At 42.7% G+C, this 21,980-nt stretch overlaps 1 protein-coding gene across 1 annotated transcript; it reads left to right on the top strand.

The window, feature by feature from the left end:
* The first annotated feature begins 10,385 nt into the window (after positions 1–10,385).
* On the top strand, positions 10,386–21,213 carry LOC141053204 (fatty acid-binding protein, adipocyte-like). The gene is made up of 4 exons (XM_073550596.1): positions 10,386–10,554; positions 12,052–12,224; positions 14,689–14,790; positions 20,965–21,213. Exons 1-4 carry the CDS (start codon positions 10,482–10,484, stop codon positions 21,013–21,015), a joined length of 399 nt encoding a protein of 132 aa, XP_073406697.1. The 5' UTR covers positions 10,386–10,481; the 3' UTR covers positions 21,016–21,213.
* The last annotated feature ends 767 nt before the right edge of the window (positions 21,214–21,980 follow it).

Raw genomic sequence — 21,980 nt, 5'->3', positions numbered from 1 at the left:
AGTGTGTCATCATAGTGTGAGCCACTTCTCTTGGACGAAGAGGAAATGGGAAAAAAAATTCTCCATCTCCTCCATGCTGACAGTCTCTATCAAGGAAAATTAAGTCGGACATCTGCACGGCCCCATAGAATAACATGGGGACGAGTGTTATCCGTCAAAATGATGGATAGCACTCGTCTGATTATCACAGTCATCTGTGCGAGCCCTAAGCTTAGGTTATCAATATGAAAGCAGTAGTGGAGAACTCCTTGAACTTTTTAAGGTGTGTCATGTTCAGAGGAAGCAGTGTAACTCCTCCCCTAGCCCATAATGCACACTGTGCTGTAAGGCTGGTTAGCGTATTTTTCTCGTGCCAGTCTCTCGCGTGAAAACCTGGCACTGCCCCCGACACTCAGACCGGAGCGTGAGGCTACATGTATTTCTATGCAGCCGCACACTCCGGTCCGAGTGCCGGCGGCAGTGCCAGGTTTTCATGTGAGAGACTCGCATGAGAATTGTGTGAGTCTCTCGCAAGTGAGTATGAGCCCGTAGGACTCTGGAGAATTATGAAGTTAGAAGGTAAAACTAACTGAAAAAGGAAATTCTGGAAGAAAATCTTCTGCAGTTTACAAGAAGAATGCTATTTGGAAAATGATTTATTTAACAGCAAAGCAAAAAAAAAAAAAAAAGGGTCTCCATTTTAATGTCAAATTCAGCAGTATTAGTCCAGGACGGGCTATGACACATGAATATACAACCGCTACTGAGCTCTAACTCTAATTATAGCAGCTACAGATTGTGAACTTTTAATACTAGCATTAGCGGTTTATGAATTGTGCAACTTTTATTCAAAGCAGAACTAGTAATTGAACTTACTGTGTTAAAGGGCATTTATATGTAGAAAACAATTCAGCAACAAATACAGATCTTCTGTCACATTGATAACCAGCGGCGTACACGGGAATCCAGAGGCCCCATAGCAAAGGTCCAAATTGAGGCTGACAGTAACCACCCCATCAGGTTCCCACGATGATGTTGGGGATGACAGAGCATCCATTCTGGCTAACCTATTAGATGCCATTGTTGTGGTTTACATTGGTGTCTAAATGGTTAAACTGCTTCAATCAGATCTAGCTCCGATCACAGCAGTTACTGGTGGGGGTCTGCTGCATAAAATAGCCGTAGTCCTCCTCTAATGAGCGATTGCTGCACTACAAATCCTTCCTACTTCTATGTACAGATATAGCAAATGTCGAGAGAAGTGGGTGGACATCAGACAGAGTATGGATCCATGCAGCACTGGGTCCCCTATTCTCATGGGCCTCTTAGCGGTTGGGTGTTACCTTTGGATCCATGCAGCCCTGGGCCCCCTCTTCTCATGGGCTTCTTAGCGGTTGGGTGTTACCTTTGGATCCATGCAGCCCTGGACCCCCTCTTCTCATGGGCTTCTTAGCGGTTGGGTGTTACCTTTGGATCCTTGCAGCACTGGGCCCCCTCTTCTCATGGGCTTCTTAGCGGTTGGGTGTTACCTTTGGATCCATGCAGCCCTGGGCCCCCTCGTCTCATGGGCCTCTTAGTGGTTGGGTGCCACCTTTGGCTGAATGCCATTGTTGTTATCAATTCTAATCTCAGTGATATCTATTTCTGGGAAATTTGAGTAAAATAAAGCCATCATTTCACCTCACACAGGAGTCATTGAAACCTGGCTCAACTAGACGTCTTCATCGCAAATCTGAAATGCTATGAAGCATATTAGGACCAGAGATGTGTGCTATTGAGTGTGTTTGTCCGTGTGCTGTCTGCGTACAGTCTAGTGTGGACTAAGACACCACATGGACCAAAACTACGATCATCTGAATAAGGCTTTGGTCGGGGTAGTTTTCGTGATCCAAAAATCCTCTCTAATCAGAATGTGTGCTCTTGAAAGTTGAAGCCCTATATTGACTCTGTGGTGTGTGCTTTTGACTTGTAGCTTTGACCAAGGACCACAGATGGAAAGAGAGTATATCGTCTCCCTGTGCTAGCAGGGTTTTTGTAAGTTTCTTTCTACACTCCAAAAATATGCTCTCACATATATTGGTTTTCCATTAAATTGGCTGGTGTGTCTACAATCTAAATATTAGACTCATGCATGAGGAAAAGTGGCTGTCATGCTGGGCACTGTGGTTGGCATACAGTGTCACAAGAATGTGGTTCAGAATAGTAATACTTGTGAATTTGTAGAAATATGTGCATTAGTAAGCGGAAAAAGGAATCTAACATTGCTGACTCCCCCTCCCAAAACCTTGGGTATTCTGAGAGGTCGCTTCTCTGCAGTTCTGATTTAGGGTTCTGAATGCTGGAGAAGTTAGAGGGTAACATGAAGTTCTCTAGGAAATCCTGGAAGAAAATCTGCTCACATGCAGAAAAACTTAGGTGCTTTCAGCTCACCTCTCAAATGCTTGGTTAGATCCATGGGAAGTGCTCAGATGAAAAATCCCGGTTGGGAAGAAATAGATGGAACTTAGAAAATTGGTGAAAATCCAGCACTTGTTTCCTAGTATAAGTAAAAGTATAAGTAAACTTTTATTGAAAGATCCAAATTAAAATTGTAGAAACATTAAAATGAAGGACATAATGAGGATGGTAGCAAAAAACCTACGTGTTTCGAATTCACACTTGTGTGCAGTTCTTATTCATGGCAAAATGGAATAAAAACCGCGCACAAATGCAGGTATGAAACGTAGCTTTTAATGCTTCTGCTTTTTTAATTTGGATGTTTCAATAAAAGTCTTTGTCTCTACAAGCAAAAAAATCCTTAACATAAAGCCAAAGGTAAGAAAACAGAAATATTAGTCCAGTACTGACAAGGACACATGAATATACAATGGCTACTAAAATCACTCTAAGATACTGTGTGTCTGGGGGGTTCAACCTGAACCCCCATAGTCAATAGATCTGTCTGGGGTTTATCTGAAGCCCATGTTTTAGGTGCTTTAATTGGACCCCCACCAAGTGCACTGCAGAAACACAGTGTGGACAGGGCCTATTTCCTATTAACGTGAAGAACCGGAAGAACATGCATATTATACACTCACTGGCCACTTTATTAGGTACACCTGTCCAACTGTGTGTTAAGACTTAATTTCTAATCAGCCAATCACATGGCGGCAACTCAGTGCATTTAGGCATGTAGACATGGTCAAGACAATCTCCTGCAGTTCAAACCGAGCATCAGTATGGGGAAGAAAGGTGATTTGAGTGCCTTTGAACGTGGCATGATTGTTGATCCCAGAAGGGCTGGTCTGAGTATTTCAGAAACTGCTGATCTACTGGGATTTTCACGCACAACCATCTCTAGGGTTTACAGAGAATGGTCCGAAAAAGAAAAAAAATCCAGTGAGCGGCAGTTCTGTGGCCGGAAATGCCTTGTTGATGCCAGAGGTCAGAGGAGAATGGGCAGACTGGTTCGAGCTGATAGAAAGGCAACAGTGACTCAAATTGCCACCCGTTACAACCAAGGTAGGCAGAAGAGCATCTCTGAACGCACAGTGCGTCGAACTTTGAGGCAGATGGTCTACAGCAGCAGAAGACCACACTGGGTACCACTCCTCTCAGCTAAGAACAGGAAACTGAGGCTACAATTTGCACAAGCTCATCGAAATTGGACAGTAGAAGATTGGAAAAACGTTGCCTGGTCTGATGAGTCTCGATTTCTGCTGCGACATTTGGATGGTAGGGTCAGAATTTGGCGTAAACAACATGAAAGCATGGATCCATCCTGCCTTGTATCAACGGTTCAGGCTGGTGGTGGTGGTGTCATGGTGTGGGGAATTTTTTCTTGGCACTCTTTGGGCCCCTTGGTACCAATTGAGCATCGTTGCAACGCCACAGCCTACCTGAGTATTGTTGCTGACCATGTCCATCCCTTTATGACCACAATGTACCCAACATCTGATGGCTACTTTCAGCAGGATAATGCGCCATGTCATAAAGCTCGAATCATCTCAGATTGGTTTCTTGAACATGACAATGAGTTCACTGTACTCAAATGGCCTCCTCAGTCACCAGATCTCAATCCAATAGAGCATCTTTGGGATGTGGTGGAACGGGAGATTCGCATCAGGGATGTGCAGCCGACAAATCTGCGCCAACTGTGTGATGCCATCATGTCAATATGGTCCAAAATCTCTGAGGAATGCTTCCAGCACCTTGTTGAATCTCTGCCACGAAGAATTGAGGCAGTTCTGAAGGCAAAAGGGGGTCCAACCCGTTACTAGCATGGTGTACCTAATAAAGTGGCCAGTGAGTGTATAGCACAATTAGTGGTTTAAGAATTGTGGAACTGTTTTTCAAAGCTGGGACTTACCCTTTATTTTAATAAACTAGAGTTAAAAGGCATTTCCCCTTAAAAATGAATGACATTAGCAGTAAATATAGGTCATCTGTCATATTGGCAAAAATTCTTTTCTTAGGCCTGTTTCACACATCTCACATATAGTCTGATTACCCGGTCTATCATTCTCCTGACTCGAACCTATATAGTCTTATGGGGCCATTGAATTCTCAGAAAGTTGTGTGAAAAATAGATCTCTTTCTACATCTCCCTTAGGAGTTGATGCAGCTCTGCTCTCCTAACATCCTACATGGTAAATCTGCAATATCAGAAGCAGGAAAGTGCTCAAGGGAGATGTGTTATGTAGGACTTAAAGTGGATCTATGCGCTTAGATAATGGACTCTATTGGTTAATTTTTGGAATATGTTTGATGCAACAACTCCATTCCTGCCTATTAGTGTTTAGTTGCTAGATTTGTATACTGTTCATAAAGTTAGAATAAAAAAAAAACTCCCAGAGGCTCACACAGGGAGAGAATGTGACTGTATTTCCTGTTTTTCCTGTGGCTGTATATGAGAGAAGCAGCCTGCTGTAGATGCTGCACAGATAGAGACACACAAGTGATTTATTCCTGATCTATTAAGCTTATATATTGTTCCTGTTTGTTCCTGAATAAAGAAGCTCTGTTGTCACATGCTTGGAGAGTATCCTGAATAATCTGCTGCCAACATTAATATACTATAGATGTGCAGGCTTGCCAAAAACCATGACTCATACAAAATGGCAGCAGTGTGAAACCACCTATACTTTATTAAACAATTATATAAAAGTGTGGAAAAACATATATAAAGAAATATAAAAATAGCTGTAAACTAAGCAATCCGCATATAGCAGCAACAATGTAAGAATTAGAAACATAGGAAACTAGTTATTAAAGCCAGTGATCTAACGCCCCACACTGTATAATCTCACACACAGTATGATGGCCCCCACGTTGATCCACAAACACAGTATGATGCCCCTACAGCCTCCCTCACGCAGTAAGAAGACCCAACACAGTATGATCCCAACAGTATGATGGCCCCCACAGCATAATAGACTCCACAGTGCCTCCCACACAAAATGATGACCCCACAGCATCCCACACAGAAGATGAAGACCCCACACACTATGATCCCAAATGGTTGGCCCTCCACAGTATGATGTAGATGTCCCATACATCATTATGGATCCCTCAGTGCCTCCCACACAGTATGATGGCTCCCACAGCTTTCCAAACAATATGATGATCCTACATCATGTGATCCACATTTTCCTCCACACAGTATTTTGGCTCCACAGCAGTTCACTCAAATACAGTGGGATAATCCAAGAGCTACCCACACAGTATGATGGCCCCACAGTAACCTTCTTATAAGTGGTGGTTACTCCGAGTGGTCCCCACTGTGTGAGCTGGGTAACCGCTCCCTCTGCGCCCCGGGAGCTACGCTACTGATCAAGAGTTTTTATTATTAGGAATATTCCGCTATTTTGGATATTTTTAGTAATATTACTAAGTAATAATTTATGTGTCTTAAATTGTACAATTTGGTGACAGATCCGCTCTAACAAAGGAAAAAACGATTTATCTTATATTGACAGTGATGACTGCCATTTAAGCGGACACAGGATTCTTAGAAAACCATTCCAATTCCAACATCACTCCTGTTGGAAAAATGCATAAAAGGCAAGAAATATGTGATGGTGCATGATGTAAATAACATTTCATTAATTCATTTCTTTGCAATGAATAGTTGAAATGTCAGGACCAGCGTAAACTATCATTTTACCCAATGTGATCAAAAATCATATTAAAGTTCCCCAATATATCAATATCTATCTATCTATCTTGACACATTACTCAGACATAGCAAAAAAAAGCAAAAAGCTAAGTTGCAATACCACACATAACCAATAGAAAGTGTGGCGCTGTTTATTTGGAGGAAAGCAGCCAGGTTTAAGTACATGATTCAGATAATCTACTGTATGTGATAATCACATTTGTGCCAAATCATTCAGATATGAATGGTGCACTTTCAAGTACTGGACTGAGTAAGGAATCAGGATCCCTTTTTACTGAGCATTTATCGGGACCCAGACAAAACTAAAGAATCTGTATAAATGGGCACTTTCCAAAGCTGTGTCACATGTATTGACCATTAGATCTAGATTGGACCCCACTGAACCTTTGAACAAAGGTACAGTAGCCTTTTTCTGCCTTAAAGGGTTTGTTCCTTAGACATTTATCACCTATCCACAGATTAGATGATAGATGTATGGGGATACCTGTGAGAACCTACTGTTGAGCCATCCAGAGAACGGGGGCTTAAAATTCACTGTTTTGAGAGATAGTGAGCATGTGCAACCAACACTGGTATAGACAGTGAATGTATGCACATGTCCACTACTGCTCAATTTTCAAAAGTTATGTTGGGATGCCTATTCTCGCCCTTAAACAATGGTAGATGCCCAAAAGTCAGGTCCCCAACATAAGCATTAGTAATATTAACATAGTATTGATGAAAAAAGACACATGTCCATCAAGTTCAATCAAGGGATTGGAAGAATAAAGGGAATGGTTATACAAGTGCTTCTCACAAAATTAGAATATCATCAAAAAGTTAATTTATTTCAGTTCTTCAATACAAAAATTGAAACTCATATCTAATATATAAAGCTCAAGTGTGTGTATGTATGTTTGTGTGTATGTCCGGGATAGGCATCCACACCGTCGCAGCTACAGCCACAAAATTTGGCACAGTCACACGTCTGGACCCCGAGAGTGTCCTAGGCTATGTTGTGAGGCGAAATTTTAACCCCGCGCGTTCCAATTCACCAAACAATTTTGCCCCTATCTACATAATGGGGAAAAAGTGTGTGTGTATCAAGCCCCGCCCCTCATTATGATGTCATAATGGTTGCCATGGCGACGCTGATGTCATCATAGGTTGCAAGCCCCGCCGCTCACTATGATGTCATAATGGTTGACTATGGGATGGAGGATGTGCGATGGATATATGGGCACTGGACTATGGGATGGAGGATATGTATGACGGGTATATGGGCACGGGACTATGGGTTGGCGGATATGTATGATGGGTATATGGGTGCGGGACTATGGGATGGAGGATATGTATGATGGGTATATGGGCATGGGACTATGAGATGAAGGATGTGTGATTGGTATATGGGCACTCGACTATGGGATGGCGAATATGTATGATGGGTATATAGTAACATAGTAATTAAGGTTGAAGGGAGACTTTAAGTCCATCTAGTTCAACCCATATCCTATCCTAACTTGCCCTAACATGTTGATCCAGAGGAAGGCAAAAAAAACCCCATGTGGCAAACAGTAAGCTTCACATTGGGGAAAAAAATTCCTTCCCGACTCCACATACGGCAATCAGACTAGCTCCCTGGATCAACGCAACACTAAGGAAACTAGTGTATATACCCTGTAATATTATACTTTTCAAGAAGGGCATCCAGTCCCTTCTTAAATTTTAGTAGGGAATCACTCATTACAACATCATATGGCAGAGAGTTCCATAGTGTCACTGCTCGTACAGTAAAGAATCCGCGTCTGTTAGTATGCTTAAACTTTCTTTCCTCCAGACGTAGAGGATTCCCCCTTGTCCCCGTCTCGGGTCTAAGAGTAAAAAGATCATTAGATAGGTCTTGGTATTGTCCCCGCATATATTTATACATTGTAATAAGATCACCCCTAAGCCTTCGATTCTCCAAACTAAATAACCCAAAGTGTAATAACCTGTCTATGTGCATGGGACTATGGGATGGAGGATGTGTGATGGGTATATGGGCACTTGACTATGGGATGGAGGATATGTATGATGGGTATATGGGCATGGGCCTATGGGATCGTGGATATGTATGATGGGTATATGGGCACGGGACTATGGGATGGGGGATAATTCTAATTTGCTATAACTAACCACAGTTAGTTACTATGCCCGGGCAGCGCCGGGCTCTTCAGCTAGTATTATATAAAGTCATTACAAACCGAGTGATCTATTTCAAGTTTTTATTTCTGTTAATGTTGATGATTATGGCTTAAGCCAATGAAAACCCAAAAGTCATTATCTCAGTAAATTAGAGTAATTAACAAAAAACACCTGTAAAGGCTTCCTAAGCGTTTAAAAAGGTCCCTTAGTCTGTGTCAATAGGCTTCACAATCATGGGGAAAACTGCTGACTTGACAGATGACATTGACACTCTCCACAAGGAGGGTAAGCCACAAAAGGTCATTGCTAAAGAAGCTGGCTGTTCACAGAGTGCTGTATCCAAGCATATTAATGGAAAGTTCAGTGGAAGAAAAAAGTGTGGTCGTAATAAGGTGCACAAGCAACCGGGATAACCACAGCCTTGAAAGGATTGTTAAGAAAAGGCCATTCAAAAATTTAGGTGAGATTCACAAGGAGTGGACTGCTGCTGGAGTCATTGCTTTAAGAGCCACTACACACAGACGTATCCAGGACATGGGCTACAAGTGTCGCATTCCAAGCCACTCAAGACCAATAGACAACGCCAGAAGCGTCATACCTGGGCCAAGGAGAAAAAGAACTGGACTGTTACTCAGTGGTCCAAGGTGTTGTTTTCACATGAAAGTAAATTTTGCATTTCATTTGGAAATCAATGTCCCCGATCCTGAAGGAAGAGTGGAGAGGACACAAACCAAGCTGCTTGAGGTCTAGTGTGAAGTTTCCACAATCAGTGATGATTTGGGGAGCCATGTCATCTGCTGGTGTAGGTCCACTGTGTTTTATCAAGACCAAAGTCAGCGCAGCCATCTACCAAGAAATTTTAGAGCACTTCCTGCTTCCCTCTGCCCTACAAGCTTTTTGGAGATGAAAATTTCATTCTCCAGCAGGACTTAGCCCCTGTCCACACTGCCAAAAGTACCAATACCTGGTGTAAAAACAACAGTATCACTGTGCTTGATTGGCCATCAAACTCGCCTGACCTTAACCCCAAAATCTATGGGGTATTGTCAAAAGGAAGATGAGAGACACCAGACCCAACAATGCAGACAAGCTGAAGGCTGCTATCAAAGCAGCCTGGGCTTCCATAACACCTCAGCAGTGCCACAGGCTGATCGCCTCCCTGCCACGCCGCATTGATGCAGTAATTGATGCAAAAGGAGCCCCGACCAAGTATTGAGAGCATTTACTGGGCATACATTTCCGTAGGCCAACATTTCAGATTTAAAATCATTTTTTCAAGCTATTGTTATAAAGTATTCTAATTTACTGAGATAATGACTTTTGGGTTTTCATTGGCTGTAAGCCATAATCATCAACATTAAAAGAAATAAACACTTGAAATAGATCACTCTGTGTGTAATGACTCTATATATGAGTTTCACTTTTTGTACTGAACAACTGAAATAAGTTAACTTTTTGATGATATTCTAATTTTCTGAGAAACACTTGTAGGTACAACCATAATGTATGTCACAGTCTGCCCTAAAAAGCAAATTTTCTTTCCTTAGCCTACTAGTTTAACCATGTGAGGATTAAAGAACCTGCATTATTAAGTACATCTTTCTCCAATTGTTACTGTCCCTTCATACTCAAAACGTTGTGCCGTCTTTGTTTCCCACACCGCCACTCAGAAGTCTATACTAGAAAAAAAACAACTAATAACGTACTTCCGAAAATTGGTATTTGCAGAAATGCAACTTTTAGGGAATTGTATAAAAGCTGAAACTTGTAGAGCTGCAGATGTCGCTTTCTTGGTGCTGTCAGTGATCGCTGGAACTTTCCTCAGGTTCCATCCAGGTAAATGTGATCACATAAACAACCATCTCTGCCCAGGCTGAGCTAATCACTATTGCAGCCATGTGTCGGAGCACGGGAAGCATCCCCTTTACCCACATTTCGCCATCTCATCTCTGGCTGTCAGCCAGAGCAATGTGAAACAGCTGAGCTGGTCTTTACAATGACAGTGTCTGGGGAGGGAATATTGAACTGATCCACTGACGTCACCGCCAGTCCTCCCAGTGCACTGGTCCTCAGCTCAGAGTGCAGCCACTTTATAAGGGCACGCAGCACCCAGTGCTGCCCTCAGCACCCTCCACACCTCTGTGCTGAGCACTGCACCCTCTCCGGCAATCAATCACTCATCATGGTGGACCAGTTTGTAGGCACTTGGAAGCTGTGCGATAGCCTGGGCTTCGATGAATACATGCAGTGTCTAGGTAAGTAAGGATGCTCCGACATCGCTCGCTGCAGGTAACTGTATATGATCACCTGTCGGGTGCTGTGTGCACAGGTGCATCACTTTCTCTTTAAGCTGTGGACTCTGGAAAGGAAAGCGTTAAAAGCACATAATAATGAGGATTCCACTTGCATAGTTTTTGCTGCCGGTAGGATTCTCAGTATTAACTCTATGATTTCCAAAGTGCATGTCTTCCTGAGATGTGTGCCCAGGAGTGTGATAAACCTTAAGGAGACAGCACGCGTTTTTTTAAAAATTTGAATTGGTTATTAAATCTACTCATTACAAATTAATTCAACAGCTTCCTGCATTATTCTACTATATATTTAGAAATAATCCTGGAAGTTCTCAGAAGTGAATAAAGTGGAGGCGATTTATGGAAGTGTCTCATTGTCCATTGGAACCAATCACAGCGCAGCTCTCAGTTCTAAACAGCAGAATACTAAATGAAAGCTGATCTGTGGTTGATTGCTATGGGCAGCATAGAAAATGTTAAATATGTTTAGCAATCTCACCCACTACGTGAGAAAGCAGTGATCATGGGGGGGCAAAAAAATCTGAGTTATTGTGTGGTACTACACATCACATTAATATTGCAAATGTCTAATGTGTATGGGATCGGGCTGTTGGATTTCAGCATGGCCAATCCTTTAACTGTCAGGAGAGATAAGTCGATGCCAACGGTGTCTGGCAGTGACTTATTCTCTATTCACATTTTGAACATGCATTTTTTACGCAGTAAACACATGGATTTCTGCAATTTCCATTTACATGGATGGGTCAGTCACAGACATTTTGCAACAAAATTTGCAGAAAAACTTGAAAATTTGCTCTCAGCCTAAAGTGGCTTCTAAGGGCTCATTCAGACGTCAGTGATTTTTCTCAGACTCACAAATATGGTCTGAGATCCATCAGTGTTTTTTTTTATATAATCAAAGTTTCTTCAGTTTTTCTTGGATGAAATAAAACTAATGTTGGTTTTCTTCAGCTTCAAACAATTCTGAAAAAAACAGACAGTTCTGTTTAGTTTTTCACAGATCCATAGAATGGCATTGGTGAGATTGATCAAATTCGAACATGTCTGTGTGATTGTTTTTTGTGGAACACTCAGTCCGCAAAAATGTAGAGACGTGAACAGCTCCATAGAATATAGTAGTTAAGAGTGTTACCACCCAATCCTGGTTTTGGCTTACAAATACTGATGTAAAATACTGAACGTGTGAACGTGGCCTATTTCTTCATCTCAGCATTGTTGGTGGCCATAGAGTTCTCATCGTACACATATGTTGCATGCTGAGCTCATTTATTAGTTCTTGCACTTTATTCTTTTGTTATCTGGTTTACAAGTTGGTAAGAAATTAAATTAGGCGGAAACCAGTGCAATGGCTAAGAGAGTAGAAAAGGAAATATAATAGTCGGAGCTGTCCGTGTGTTCAGACGATGTCTCATCTACAACATCACATCCTTTGCTTTACAGGAGTTGGCTTTGCCACAAGAAAAGCCGGTGCCATGGCAAAGCCAAATGTTGTCATTTCTAAAAATGGCGATGAGATCTGCCTTAAAACAGAGAGCAGTCTGAAAACTACCGAGGTGAGGTTCAGGCTTGGAGAAGAGTTTGACGAGACCACAGCAGACAGCAGGAACACAAGGGTAAGGATAAACTTCAGATGCTCGCTCCAACAATGGATGAGATTTTAAGAAAAACTGAAGCCAATAAAATTCCACATCGTACGTGTTGCTTTCATGATGAAGTTTATGAAAGCTGTTTTACTCAGAAATTAGATTGAATGAAAATAAGTGTAGTATTATAGCGCTTCACTTTTTGTTTCTCTTTTCTGTAGGTTTGCGGGGCTAAAAGGTATCTTTACAAAAACTACACTGTGAGAATAGACTAGAGGGTTCTTCTCAAGCTTTATCTTCAGTAGTGCATCTTCAGGAGCTTCATGGTTGTTTGGGGGTGGGTGCTCTGGAGAGGTAAAATAAATAAACTATACAGAATTAGGTGTTATAGCTACAGGAATGTAGTGTATTTTGTATGCCCCACACTAGTATACATATTAAAGGAGTTCAACATTTATACATTTACAGAAAAACACAATTTAATATCCCATTGAAATCTACTAGTCCATTAGTTGTGTTTAAATTCAGTAAGTACTCCCATTCACTCTCTATAACTTGTCACAATTGCTTTGCATTGTCTGCAGCTCATGCCTGGAATTGCTATTAAGAATTAGAACCTTGGCTTAATAAATGAAAAGGTCAAAAATTGCCTCAAAACTATGTTTAACCAAACACCTGACTTCATCAAGGGTATAAGGCCATTGCCATTGACTCAAGCCCCTGATGAAGCTTGGCATTTGGTGAAACATAGCGGAAGATGGGGCACTGACCTTTTAGTTCATGGAACTCCAGTCTTCTCAACAGCAATTTTGGGCATGCACCGTAGTTCATGGGGATCACATTTTGAATATTCTGTGAATACTTACTGAATTTATGCACAAGTAGATTTCATTAGGATTTGATTTTTTTTTTTTTGAGAATGAAGTGGATTTTTAGTAAGATTAAAATTGCAAAGTTGGCCAAGCACTTAACAGTATTAACTATTACTGAGGTTGAGACAACACTTTTAACTCCTTCCCATTTTATGGTGTGAATTAATTTCCAGGTAAAGGGTCTGCATGTATGGAGGAGGCTCATGAGCTCCATGTATGGCTGATGCTGGCTCTATTACATAGCTGTTAACCATTTAATTGCTGCTTTTAATTTCTGACAGCATCATTTAAATGGAACGCACGTCATTTAAATGGAACGCACGTCATACCTTAAGTGTCCTAAATCGCAGGTGACGGATGGGTTACAATGGCGGTCGGTGACCTGATGAAGGCCTCTGCCACTGTCATGTCAGTACTACTGTGAAGTTCAGCCACAGACTGAACCATAGAAGAGACTGAGATTTTCACTATATATTGCAACATTATGCAGTATATAGAATAAACAATCAAATAATTTCAGGTTCAACTTCCTTAAGGAGATTAATAGTGTAACAAATCCGGTAGATATTTTTTAAAAAAAAGCTAAAAAAAAATCTAAAACTTTAAATCATCCTACTTTTCTACTGTTAAAAATAAAAGGGGAAAAAACATATTTGGCTTTGCTGAATTTGTAAAAGTCTGATCTATCAAAATATAAAATTAATGGACCCCTTAGGTAAACAGTCTAAACAGAGAAAAGAATTAAAATGCCATAATTACCCTTTTTTAGTCACCGCACATCCCTAAAATGTAATAATAAGCAATCAAAGCATGGTATGTACACGAAATTGGTATAGAAATAAACATCAGCTCGCTGCGCAAAGAAAAAGCTCACATTCAGCCCCATCAATAGAAAAACATAAATGCTATGGGTTCTGTAAAATGGCGATACAAAGCAAAAAAAATATTTACAATGTTTGAATTTTATTTCTGCACTTAAGATAAATAGAAAAGAAAATTGATGCATGTTTGGTATCGCCATAATCGGATTAACCTGGATGATCATGTTTCCAGGTCATTTTTACTGAGCATTGAACACTGTAAAAACTAAACCCAAAAAAGGCAGAATTTCATTTTTTTTTTTCACAATTTCATCCCACTTGTTATTCCGCTCTTCAGTACATGGTACGTCCACTTCTTACTCAGATAACTGGTGGGCACATAAGCTGAGTGAGTGCCAGGTAAGGCCTGTTTCACATTTCCGTTTTTTGACGTCAGTCAAAATCCACCAATTTTAGAAAAAACGGATCCGCCCCCGCTTTCTCTCTCTCTCTCTCTCTTTCAGAATGCTGAAATCTGAGGATCTTTTAAAAAGAAAAATTAAGCATAGTGATGGCAAAAAGTGAAATTAAGTAACATTTTATGCAGTATCCTCCACATTTACATAACCCTTCAGAGTTCATCAATCATATTTGTATATTCAGCCCATTTATGGTTACTTGTGTATATCAAAGGGTTATTATTAACACTTGATTTTGCATTTGTTGGCTATTCTCCTGTAGACAAATCACATACTGGTCTATTTTCTCTACCTCCCTGGATTTCAGAATGAGCCATCACTTTGCATATTGTTTTCTTTCCAGACCATTATTACTTGTGATGATGGAGTACTAATGCAGGTGCAGAAATGGGACGGCAAAGAGACTACTATCAAAAGGGAACTGAAAAATGGACAGCTGGTGGTGGTAAGTTTATAATATTGTCCGGCACCCTGATTTCCATAGTGGTTTGCATTATATAATTAGCTTAAAGGGATGTCTATTTTTATAGAAAATTGGGTCCAGACTGATAAGAAGTGTTGTCCCATCAATAACATGTGACTGCTGCAGCCAGTCACTGGCCTTAGGGGGTTATGCTGAGTTTGACGGTGCCACGCTGCAGCATGTATGTTTGTACCTAGGACATCCTTCTTGTGGACCTGTAAACAGAGATCGGAGGGGAGCACTGTATAAGGGGCTCTGGAACAGCAGGGGCTTCAGCAGCTAAGCATTATATACGTGTCAACCTTTTGCCAAAAATGGAAAATCCTTTATAGGGCTTTTCCAGTTGTCTAATAGCCAAAATGAGAACATAAAAAATTACCATAACTTACATTTAAAATTGCACCAATTTAGAAAATAGAACCAATATAATCAAAAAAGTTGACATATTGAGAGGGTGATTTACATCCTCCCCCTAAAAAAGCAGCAATGCACTATCCAAAAAGAAGGTGCTTATTCACTAAGGCATGTGCAACGTTCCAAGTTCAAACTCTCTGGGGGCTTGTCTAATTCCCCTCTCTGGGGGCTTGTCTAATTCCCCTCTTTGGGGGCTTGTCTAATTCCCCTCTTTGGGGGCTTGTCTAATTCCTCTCTTTGGGGCTTGTCTAATTCCCCTCTCTGGGGGCTTGTCTAATTCCCCTCTTTGGGGGCTTGTCTAATTCCCCTCTTTGGGGGCTTGTATAATTCCCCTCTCTGGGGGCTTGTCTAATTCCCCTCTCTGGGGGCTTGTCTAATTCCCCTCTTTGGGGGCTTGTCTAATTCCTCTCTTTGGGGGCTTGTCTAATTCCCCTCTCTGGGGGCTTGTCTAATTCACCTCTTTGGGGGCTTGTCTAATTCCCCTCTTTGGGGGCTTGTCTAATTCACCTCTCTGGGGGCTTGTCTAATTCACCTCTTTGGGGGCTTGTCTAATTCCCCTCTTTGGGGGCTTGTCTAATTCCCCTCTTTGGGGGCTTGTCTAATTCCTCTCTTTGGGGCTTGTCTAATTCCCCTCTTTGGGGGCTTGTCTAATTCCCCTCTCTGGGGGCTTGTCTAATTCCCCTCTTTGGGGGCTTGTCTAATTCCCCTCTTTGGGGGCTTGTCTAATTCCCCTCTCTGGGGGCTTGTCTAATTCCCCTCTCTGGGGGCTTGTCTAATTCACTTCTTTGGGGGCTTGTCTAATTCCCCTCTTTGGGGGCTTGTCTAATTCCCCTCTTTGGGGGCTTGTCTAATTCCTCTCTTTGGGGCTTGTCTAATTCCCCTCTCTGGGGGCTTGTATAATTCCCCTCTCTGGGGGCTTGTCTAATTCCCCTCTTTGGGGGCTTGTCTAATTCCCCTCTTTGGGGGCTTGTCTAATTCCCCTCTCTGGGGGCTTGTCTAATTCCCCTCTCTGGGGGCTTGTCTAATTCACTTCTTTGGGGGCTTGTCTAATTCCCCTCTTTGGGGGCTTGTCTAATTCCCCTCTTTGGGAGCTTGTCTAATTCCATGTTACTTATATTTCTAGCTGCTATTTTATCAACTGAAATAAATATATGTGAAGCAAATGTGATCATACGGAAGTATTCACATGCAAACCTCAAACCTCTTTCCACTATTTATGTCTTACCTCCTACCATATAAAGCCTATATGTAAGATGTGTGGTGTAAGGGCCTCCTCACACATAGCGACTCACCAGCGATCCTGACAACGATATCAAGGTGTCAGGATCGCCGGTGAGTCGCTACATGATCGCTGGTGAGCTGTCAAACAGGCAGCTTCACCAGCGATCAGCACCAGCGACGCCGTGTACGTTAGTTACCAGTGCGCTGATGCAGGGAGCAGGTAACTAAGGTACACATCGGGTTTCTAAGCAGCACACGTCACTTAGAAACCCGATGTGTACCTTGGTTACCAGCTCCCTGCATCAGCGCACTGGTAACTAAGGTACACAGAGGGTTTCTAAGCACCGGGCGGTGCTTAGAAACACTGCGTTTACCTTAGTTACCAGTTGATCGCTGGTCTCCCGCCTGTCACATGCAGCGATGCGTGCTGGCCAGCGGGAGACCAGCGATCAAAAAAATGTCCAGGGCTTTCCAACAACAATCAGCGATACCGGCAGGGGGCCCGGTCGCTGATAGGTGTCACACACAGCGATCTCGCTGGTGAGATCGCTGTTGTGTCACAAAACTTCTGACTCAGCAGCGATCTCACTAGCGAGATCGCTATGTGTGACGGGCCCTAAAATACCACCACCATTTCAGCAACTGTCCCTTTGTAAAAACTCTCAGCTGCTCTTCTCATACACATGTAGCATATGTACCAGCGATGGATAACAGTCTACTGACCTTGAAGCAGCACTGTAGCTTTTTTTATTTTTTTTTATTTCAGGTCAGGAGCGGTGACATTAATCTAAATTCCCCTGTCCCTAGCATTATACTTACCAGCCGCTGTTTTCAGCCCTTACCGGAGCCGCTTCGGTCCGGCCCCGCCATCTTGTGACAACAACTTTGGACTGACAATATGTCAGAGGTAATGATCACGAGCTCTCAATGCAAGTCTATAAGAACCGCAGTCTGGCCTTGTTCCGGCTCTCATAGACTTACATTGAGTAATAACTTCTGACTCATCCAGCAAACACTGGAGAGATCCGGCAGGTCACAACTTTCAGAAGACAGCCAGAGTGGGTCCGAGAACAGATGAAGATGGCGGCTGCTAAAAGATACTTGATACAGGGAATTTAGATTATTGGCACCACTTCAGCTGTAAAATTTAAAAAAAAACACTGGAGTGGTGCTTTAAGGGAATTATTCAAAATCCACACAAGAAAAAGACGTAAGAAGAATATATCATATCAGTTACACTACTTCTACGCTGTAAATTGAGCTTAATTTAATCTTCATATTTATGAAGCCTTTTGCACCTAGACATCCCATTGTGGGTGTAGTTTGAGCTTAGAAATGGTTTTGACAGATTTAGAATTTGTAAGTTTTCAAGAGGTTTGAACACTGGGAACAATTTTACTCCGGGAAGAGAATGGTGTAAAACAATTACTGTACTTACTTTTCCCAGTTACAATTAAAAGGCCAAATATATTTGTTTTTCATCATATTCCGCAGCACTTTACAGACATCATCACTGTCCCCATCGGCAGGGCCGGCTTCAGGTTTTAGAGGGCCCCGGGTGAAAGAGTCTCATTGGGCCCCTCCGCTTAACACATACCACAACTTATGGACTTTAAATGGAATATGTCACTAGGTACTTGCTAGCCCATCTGAAAGCAGCACGATGAAGGGGCAGAGACTCTGATTCCAGCAATGTGTCACTTACTGGTCTGCTTTTTGCAGGTTTGAAAAAAATCCTGTTTTCTCTACTGTAGATCTACCAGCTTTCAGAATACTGAATTCTGTATAATCCCGCAACTGATTTACAGCTTTTTGCCTATGCAGTGTACACAGAACAACAGGGTTATGCAGAGCTCATGAATGTGGAGGACTACCTGGCAGCAGGTTTACTAGTCCTCTAAAGAATCTCCTGCTGAAAAAAATTATTTTATCAAAACTTCTGCAAGCAGCCCAATAAGTGACACGTCGATGAAATCAGGGTCTCTGCCACTACATTATGTGTCCCTCTGATTAGGTGGTAAAATCCTGCTGATAGACTCCTTTTAATAAGAACAATAAAAGAAAAAAAAAAACACTTATTGAGACATTCCCTTATGTGCCTTTTAATTGTTGTTTACAAATCAGGTACCAAATACTTGTCTTAAATCTAGCTGTCAGTAAAGATGCAACAAGTGAGATCATAATGGCTGATGATTTAGCTATAACCTTCAGTCTTTAATCCATATTCTGCAAATTTGGAAAGTGACTTCCATCGCTCTGATGGGTAAATTCTTCTGTGTTCAGCACTGTGACTCCAGATCATGCTGATCACAATCTCACACACACAGTAGTACCCCATCCCTGACACTGTATAGACAGCGCTCATCCATGTTAGTTCACAGATGATAAGCACTAGCTAAGGGTACCGTTACACCTAGCGATGCACCATCGATCCCAACTAGCGATATGACGCGGTCAGGATCGCTGGTGCATCGCTAGGTGGTCGCTAGTGAGCTGCCACACAGGCAGATCTCATTAGCGACATCGCTGGGGACGGGGGTCGCTACTTACCTGTCAGACGAGGCGATCCTGCGTCCTCCCGCCCGGCTCCACGCGTCGCTCGTCGGCGCCACAGGAAGCCCAGCAGGAAGTGGCCGACGAGAAATGATCCAGCAGCTTCTCACGCGATCAGCGATAACCAGCGGGGGAGCCGGTCGGAGGTAGGTATCATATGCAGCGATATCGCTAGCAATATCGCTGCTACGTCACAAAATCGGTGACATTACAGCGATATTGCTAGCGATATCGCAGTGTATAACGGGGGCTTAATACACAGAGCTGAGTCCCCCTACTCCAGCCAGAGAGCGCGATGCTCAGCCCCCCAACTCCATGGTGCCGACGCCGGCCCTGACCACTTGCACAGATGCGGTGGGCGGAGGTCTCAGCGGACAGGCGCTACGGGCACTGGGGGGCACATAAAAGCTCCATGCTTCCTATTCCCCACCTGTGCCTGGTAGGAGAAGGTCAGCTGTCTCCTGTGGAGGTCTCAGGCTGGCTGAATGGTGGGGACTATGGCCACACAGGGCACAGCCATAAGTGGAGCCTCCACACCTCCCGTGCTCCGCACACACGTGTTACACTAAATACACACACAGGGCCCCGTGCTCTGCCCGCAATCCCTGCACATATTGATTACCACTCGCGATCCCTGCACAGACTCGGGGCCACTGGGGGTGAGGTGCAGTCAGACATGGCAGCTGATGATGCACACGTCTCCCCCGCCTCCTCTCACCTGAGCAGCACACCGCTTCCGCCTCCCAGGGCTCCCAGGCCTCGCTCTGTCTGTCCCTGGTGTCTCTCGATGGTCCTCCTGTTCTACCTGAGGCTCCGAGTGGCCGACATACCGCGCACCTCCTAACATTGCGTCCTACTTCGCACTCAGCGCTCATTGGTCAGTCCATCTGTCACTCTTGAAAAAAGGTTCCACCCCCGGACACCTCTCTGACCAGCAGAAGCAATGCCTGATACAAAGGTGCTCGCCCATTGGCTGCCAGAGAAATCAATAACAAAGAGACTAGTACTAGATCCCCCCTCCCATGGCCCTGCCTTGTTTTTAAATCGCGCCAATCATTGTGATCAGGCAGGACAATAGAACAGGGAAGAGAAATCATTGGATGAGATAGGTGTCTGGGCCCCCCCCGACTCGGCAGGGCCCCGGCACTTGCCCGGGTACGCCGGGTGCTGACGCCGGCCCTGAGCAGAAGCAATGTCTGATACAAAGGCGCTCGCCCATTGGCTGCCAGAGAAGTCAATAACAAAGAGACTAGTACTAGATCCCCCCTCCCATGGACCAGCCTTGTTTCTAAATCGCGCCAATCATTGTGATAGGGTGAGACAATAGAACAGGGAAGAGAAATCATTGGATGAGATAGGTGTCTGGGCCCCCCCTGACTCGGGGCTCACAATCAAAATTCCCTTTTCAGTATGTCTTTGGAGTGTGGGCGGAAACCGGAGAACTAGGAGGAAACCCATACAAACTCTTAGTAGATGTTGTTCTTGGTGAGGTTTGAATCCAGGGCCCCAGTGCTGCAAAGCAACAGTACTGACCACTGAGCCACCGTGCTGCCCAAATCTGATAACTATATTAAAGTTTGCATATTGTCTGATTTTTTTTCCCCATAAATTTGTCAGTTTATTACTTCAATAAAAATGTTCCAATAAAAAAAATGATGTTAAAACTGTCTCTCATGATAAATTTTCCTTGGCCTATATGGCTGGATTGAGGCTAGGATACATCCATGAAAACTTGTGATGAGCCCATAAGGTTCGTTTCTTAGTGGGAATAATAGAAGGGAAGCGGACTCATGGGTTTTATTACAGATGAACTGTTTATGTGTGGGCAGTTTTCTTATGAAAGCAATGTACAGAATGCTTAGATCTCACCAGTATTACTTTTATGACATACATATACATATGCAGTATAGAGAATCTTCAGAATGCATTGCATTACATCTCGTAACTTATCTTATTTTTTTCTTCCAGACATGCACCATGGGAGACGTGAAGTGCGTCCGTGTGTATGACAGGCTGTAGACTTAACTTCAGTCTATCAGACTGAAACTGGAAACAGCTCAGTTCAATGAGCCTTGCTCAACGACACTACTCCGCAAATCAATCTATTTCTCTCTCATAATCAGATGAAAGAAATTATGTGTAAAATTCTTCTTGGAAGCAGTAGTGAACCGGATGTGAACCTGCTGTGCACCCTAAATAAATCCCTCCTACATCCTGTCTAATGTGTTTTTGACTCTGTTTATGGGTGTTAAAGAAGCCCTCCTCCCATCAACATTTTTAATCTTCTTAATATATTGCAGTCATAATATTATGCAGCACTGTGCACTTACAATTGCTCATTTTGCCTTTCTACTCAGCTAATTCTTCTCTTTTTCCATTAGGTTTATGACATCATGTGATTAAAAACTGACTAGCCAAATCCTTCTAAGCTCTATGTAGAAACAGGAGGTCAATTTTCCCTACGTGAATCATTTCCCTCTTCACCTACTGAACCAGCTGCTCTCTCCTCCCCCTGACAGGGACTTTGCAGTGATGACTCATACAGGGAAAATTGACTTCCTTTTTCTACGAAAAACTTAGAAAGATTCAGCTAGTCAGTTTTCAATGGCGTGATGCCATAGGCCTAATGGAAAAGAGAAGAAATATACGGGCAGAAAGGCAAAATGAGCAATTGTAAGTACATAGTGATATATAACATGATGATTGCAATATAGAGTATTAAGAGGATAACAACTTTGATAGGAGTGTGTCTAGGGAATGATGGTTCTTGTAGTTTTACAAAAAAATTGAGCCTTGTTTTGGAGATTAAATAATCAACTTTATTTCATACGATAATTATACAATTCCAAAATTCATGATGTACAATAAAATATAATGTAAAAATTTGAGTGTAATCGACTGCACTCTGTGTAAGTTAGGCAAAAGATGCTCATGCGCAGAGGATCCCTAAATGTAGGCTATATAGAAACACAGCAAACTCCAGA

This window comes from Dendrobates tinctorius, unplaced genomic scaffold (assembly GCF_039654945.1).
Source record: "Dendrobates tinctorius isolate UK_male_01 unplaced genomic scaffold, ASM3965494v1 ptg000165l, whole genome shotgun sequence".
NCBI classification, from domain to species: Eukaryota; Metazoa; Chordata; class Amphibia; order Anura; family Dendrobatidae; genus Dendrobates; species Dendrobates tinctorius.
The sequence above is the reverse complement of the archived record's forward strand: the minus strand, read 5'-3'. Positions and strand labels throughout refer to the sequence as shown.

What these genes read in the sequence shown, in the direction of transcription:
- LOC141053204 (XM_073550596.1), top strand. Translation starts at nt 10,482, where the DNA reads ATGGTGGACCAGTTTGTAGGCACTTGGAAGCTGTGCGATAGCCTGGGC. An exon ending in TGAATACATGCAGTGTCTAG is followed by an intron (nt 10,555 to 12,051) that starts GTAAGTAAGGAT and finishes TTTGCTTTACAG; the next exon opens with GAGTTGGCTTTGCCACAAGA. An exon ending in AAAATGGACAGCTGGTGGTG is followed by an intron (nt 14,791 to 20,964) that starts GTAAGTTTATAA and finishes TTTTTCTTCCAG; the next exon opens with ACATGCACCATGGGAGACGT.